Source organism: Anopheles coluzzii, chromosome 3 (assembly GCF_943734685.1).
Source record: "Anopheles coluzzii chromosome 3, AcolN3, whole genome shotgun sequence".
Classification (NCBI taxonomy): Eukaryota; Metazoa; Arthropoda; class Insecta; order Diptera; family Culicidae; genus Anopheles; species Anopheles coluzzii.
The window spans coordinates 804,182-808,645 of record NC_064671.1 but is presented as its reverse complement, the minus strand read 5'-3'; the positions used below and the strand labels follow the sequence as shown (position 1 = coordinate 808,645).

Genomic DNA, 4,464 nt, shown 5'->3' with positions numbered 1-4,464 from the left:
AGCGAACGATCCATGTTACGAGCGACGGCAGCAACTCCGTCCGTACAGTGAGAATGTGTTTTGACAAATGAGATCCCACAAACAGTGTTTTACGACGACGACGGCGGCGATGATGATGATGACGGCGATGATTGTGCTAGAAGATGGTGGTTAGGTTGTGTAATTGATGCCGCCACCAATCGTCGCTGCCGCTCTACCAATCGCATGCCCGTGGGACATTTATTATGTGTTCCCCTTCGCGAACCCCTCTCAAACTGTGGCTGTGTGTTTGTTTAGGAGAACAAGCGCAGGAAAACCCAACGCTGCTGAAGAGCAGAAAAATGTGAGGGTGAGAGAACGATCTCCCCCCGCGCATTTCGGTTCGGTTTGGGTTGTTTTTTGTGTACGGGTTTCCTAGGCTGGGCCAAACACGAAACACATCTCAGTTAGTGATCGTGCCGAGGGCAGCATAGGGAAAAACGCCACGCCAGGAGAGCACAGCGTCTAGCGCGAGAGCCAACATAAATCGGGAGCATAAGCTCGCGTAGGGGGGTGATGCATAGCGTTACAAGAAACAAACATTTCATCAAATTTCGTTCAATTGTTCCCGCAGCTCGCGACGATAGTGTGTCGATCGTTGGAGGCGAGCACGCGTGCCGACCGCCATTGAGTTTTTCGCCCTCGGTTTTGCAACGCGCTTTTGTTCGTCGGGTTATGCTTAAGGTGTGGAAAAGCGTTTAGTGAATGGAGGAAAATTGTACTCTTGCTGGGGTGTTTAGTGAATGTGCGTGAAAGGTGCAAGCTGTGCTGTAAAGTTTGCGAGATATGTTAACAAAATTGTGTTTTAAGTGTTGACAGCAGGCTAAATTGTCGGTTATTCAACAATTTTATAAAAATAATGCATGTGTCGTTTCAACAGTGAACTAGCCTTACTAGCCACTGAAAACAGTGTGGACTAGTGGGTGAAAAACATATTGTTAAGCTTTATTTTTGTATAAAGTGATAGCGACAAGCGATGATTAGTGATAGTGATTCAGTGTGAAAACAATAAATACTTAATTGGTGTACATTAATCATCTCTTTAAGATAAAGTAAGTAAATATGGTTCAAGACTGCTTAACAACCACAGTGAGCTCGAAAATTCCACTGTATTTCGACATGAGACAAAGGCACTTTTTACTAAAAGACGTCGGAAAAAGATGTTATAAAAGTTCATGAATTACTAAGCGCCGTTGTATAATACCTTGTTAGTTAGTCTTGCTTATTTTATATGCATCCTCTAAATTGATCTCCTCAGTGAAAGTGGCTAGATTTCCTTGTAGTAACATGCTGATACATAAAAATAATTCCCCAAAATAACAACAGCATCAAACATCATCAGTACTACAGATAGAAACGCAACGCTATGATTTCTATTGGCATTGATGAAACGCATTGTGTTTTAATTGATTTTTAACTGGTTTTGATAAAATAATTACACTTGCTTCTATCGTTGCTTATCAGCGTTACCCCATGTAATGGATTGATTTCGATTCCAATCAGACTGATCTCAATTAGCCAGGCCATAAAATGTGAAAGCCTTCTTCTCATGTAAGTTATGGCACAATGGTTCTTTCCATGCACTTTTGAGGACGTTCACATAGATCAATTCGAATATTACCAAATAGATGGAAGATGTGTTTAAATATTCTTCATAAATCTAAACATAAAGTGCCCAGCACTGTTCAGAACCTACCGGCTGCTCGTGTAAACTCCATAAACTTATTATTGTTCGTGGGTTCCAGTACAAAATGGCCGGCGAATGGGACATCAATGATGCGCACATCCCCTTCATCCAGGAGCTAACGTACGAGAAGTTCAACGAATGGGCCGACGGCCACGTGCGGCACGTGTACCACCCGACGGACGATCACGCCCGCAAGCACATCTCGGGCTGGGCGATGCGCAATACGAACAACCACAACGTAAGCATCCTGAAGAAAAGCTGTCTCGGTGTGCTCATCTGTACCGCGCGCTGTAAGCTACCGAACGGGGGCCAAATCAATCTGCGTCCCGCCATCTGTGATAAGGCACGCCGGAAGCAACAGGGACGGGCCTGTCCCAATCGGCACTGCAAGGTGGGTCGGTTGGAGGTGCTGCCGTGCCGTGGACACTGTGGCTATCCCGTCACGCACTACTGGCGCCACACGGAGAAAGCCATCTTCTTTCAGGCGAAAGGGAACCATGACCATCCGAAGCCGGAATCGAAGACGTCCGGTGAAACGAGAAAGATGATTGGAGCGACGGGCAACGGCACGAAGGGTGCGGCGGCCAAGAGTAAGAAGTTGTCCGTGCTGTTGCTTCGAGATGCGGCACTGGGGAATAAGGTAAATAGAGACACGGAAGGGTACTTCAGAAATTCTAATTATGTGTTGTATGTTTGATCATTGCAGCTTATGTCGCTGAAAGCATCGAGTAAGGTGAATGGTGGCACTACGGGATCGGAAATACTTCAGCCACCGCCTCTGATTCCTGATCCAAGTTATGGTAAGTGAATTAGCTCGTTTTGCATGATGTAGAAAACAATTTGTAATCACATCACGTCTATCATGTTTTCAGAAGACTCTTCCAAGTGCTCAACGTGCACGCGTACACCGTGCGTTTGTAGGACCAAGCTTGGAATCAACTCGTCGGCTGCTTCTCTCACAAGATCTTCCGAAGGAATCGCCGGAACCGGTGCATTCTTCGATCCGTCTAATACGCATCATACGCCCCTCCAGAATCATCTCCACTCCAGTACAACTTGGCAATCGTACGAATCGACCGTTGAGTCCTTCACACCGTCCTCCGGTTACGAAACCGCCAGTGGCCCTGCAAATGGCTCCTGCGCATCCAGCTTAATGAACGAGTGCTTCCATCCGGAAGAAATCTTTCAACTAGATCAGCCCCTTCGTCAACAGCAACAGCAGCATCAACACCACAGCAGTGGCAATGGAAGTGCATCGGGTCTGGTGAATCAACTTGCTACAACCACTCCGACCACTCTGCTCGACCTTGGTAGTGGAGCTATATACAAGAAATGTAATCAAATAAGTCCCGAATACATATTTGGCGCGACACCGGCTGGTGGTGAACCGATTGCTGGAACGTATTCCAATCAATCCTGCTCCTATGTACCGTCCACAAACGAAAGCTGTATCGCACCGGTATCTTCCGATCATCACCTCGGGAAATACTTTGCAAACGATTCGGGTTATAGTAATCTTCCGCATGAAGACAGCTCCTCCAAGGATGTCCTAAGATACATCAAGAAAGAGGTTGGCTCTACCCCTACCGGGAAGGGTACCATCGCAGACACCTCGCTAAGTGTGTCACGATCGCGACAGTACGATTGTGATCAAATTCAATACAAAAAATCGTCCTACACCTCCTACCGAGGGACATCCACCGGTGGGACCTACTTTAGCAACAGTATCAACAATAATAGCAGCAGTATCGTCAATAACAACAACAACATCCCCTCGGTGGGGCCACACAGCAAACAGGCAAATTACGACCATCTAATAACAAACGAGGCTACCGTCAATTATGGTTATCACTCTTCGGACCTCACCACATCACCCGGTGGCCATACGAACGCGACCTTCCCAGAGCAGTCGTACAGTACGAGCAGTTGCAGCTACATGAATTCATCTCTAGGAGGCGGGCAAAACAACCAGGAGGCACACTATTCCTATGCTGCCGGTGATAATTACCGGTTTGGGAGCAATTACGTGAAAGGATCGTCCCTGGCGCCCATCCACGGTGGCACATCGTTTCAAGCGTCCGCCATGCAACAGATGCATCCAGAGCTACCGTTGGCGGCGTACGATTTCTACTAGTGATCGACACAGGTTGGGGAAAGCCAAGTGGGTGTGATGTGCTGAAGAATAAATGATTGATAAGAGATAAGTCTGTAATTTGTTATTGCGTAATTTGTGAATTAAGTATTCCCTAATTAAGGTTAAGGTTTCAAGTAATGCATTCTACGGCAAAATCGAAGTTCATCTTAATGACGAACTATATCATTAGTTCTAGCTTACTTGCCTTGTTAACAGCTTAATATCTGTACGGGAAGGACAGTATGTTGGGTACAAATTGCTGTAATGCAAATTGCATACCATCAGGGTTGGCTGGGACGCCCGCGATACTTGCGCCATCTATATGTGACTTTTGAAATCTTTGCTAACGCCATCTATATCTGAAAAGGAAAAACAGCGCAAGTTGTGTTATTGCTGATATTGTTCTTTTCATTTGATTTACATCTTAAAAATGGTACTCTATAGGCTCATTATCTTTTACTGCAGTTTTATTATATTACTTTTCAATTATTTACTAATAACTATGTGTGGATTGGTCAACATTCCAATCCATACATGAATAACATATTTTTTACACACCACAAAGCTTAGAACATCCACAAAACATATGCAAAATCCAGCTTTATTGTGAAATAGGACAATTCAA

At 45.3% G+C, this 4,464-nt stretch overlaps 1 protein-coding gene across 3 annotated transcripts; it reads left to right on the top strand.

Moving 5' to 3' along the window:
* The first annotated feature begins 854 nt into the window (after positions 1–854).
* LOC120958013 (formin-J-like) lies at positions 855–3,974 on the top strand. 3 transcript variants are annotated; one of them, XM_040380538.2, is made up of 4 exons: positions 855–1,070; positions 1,764–2,345; positions 2,412–2,505; positions 2,578–3,974. In XM_040380538.2, exons 2-4 carry the CDS (start codon positions 1,770–1,772, stop codon positions 3,837–3,839), a joined length of 1,932 nt encoding a protein of 643 aa, XP_040236472.2. In that variant the 5' UTR covers positions 855–1,070; positions 1,764–1,769; the 3' UTR covers positions 3,840–3,974. The 3 variants fall into 3 exon arrangements, with proteins under 3 accessions (XP_040236472.2, XP_040236473.2, XP_040236471.2); XM_040380539.2 differs by lacking the exon at positions 855–1,070 and having other exon boundaries at positions 1,166–2,345; positions 2,581–3,973; XM_040380537.2 differs by lacking the exon at positions 855–1,070 and having other exon boundaries at positions 1,166–2,345; positions 2,578–3,973.
* Positions 3,975–4,464: the final 490 nt, after the last annotated feature.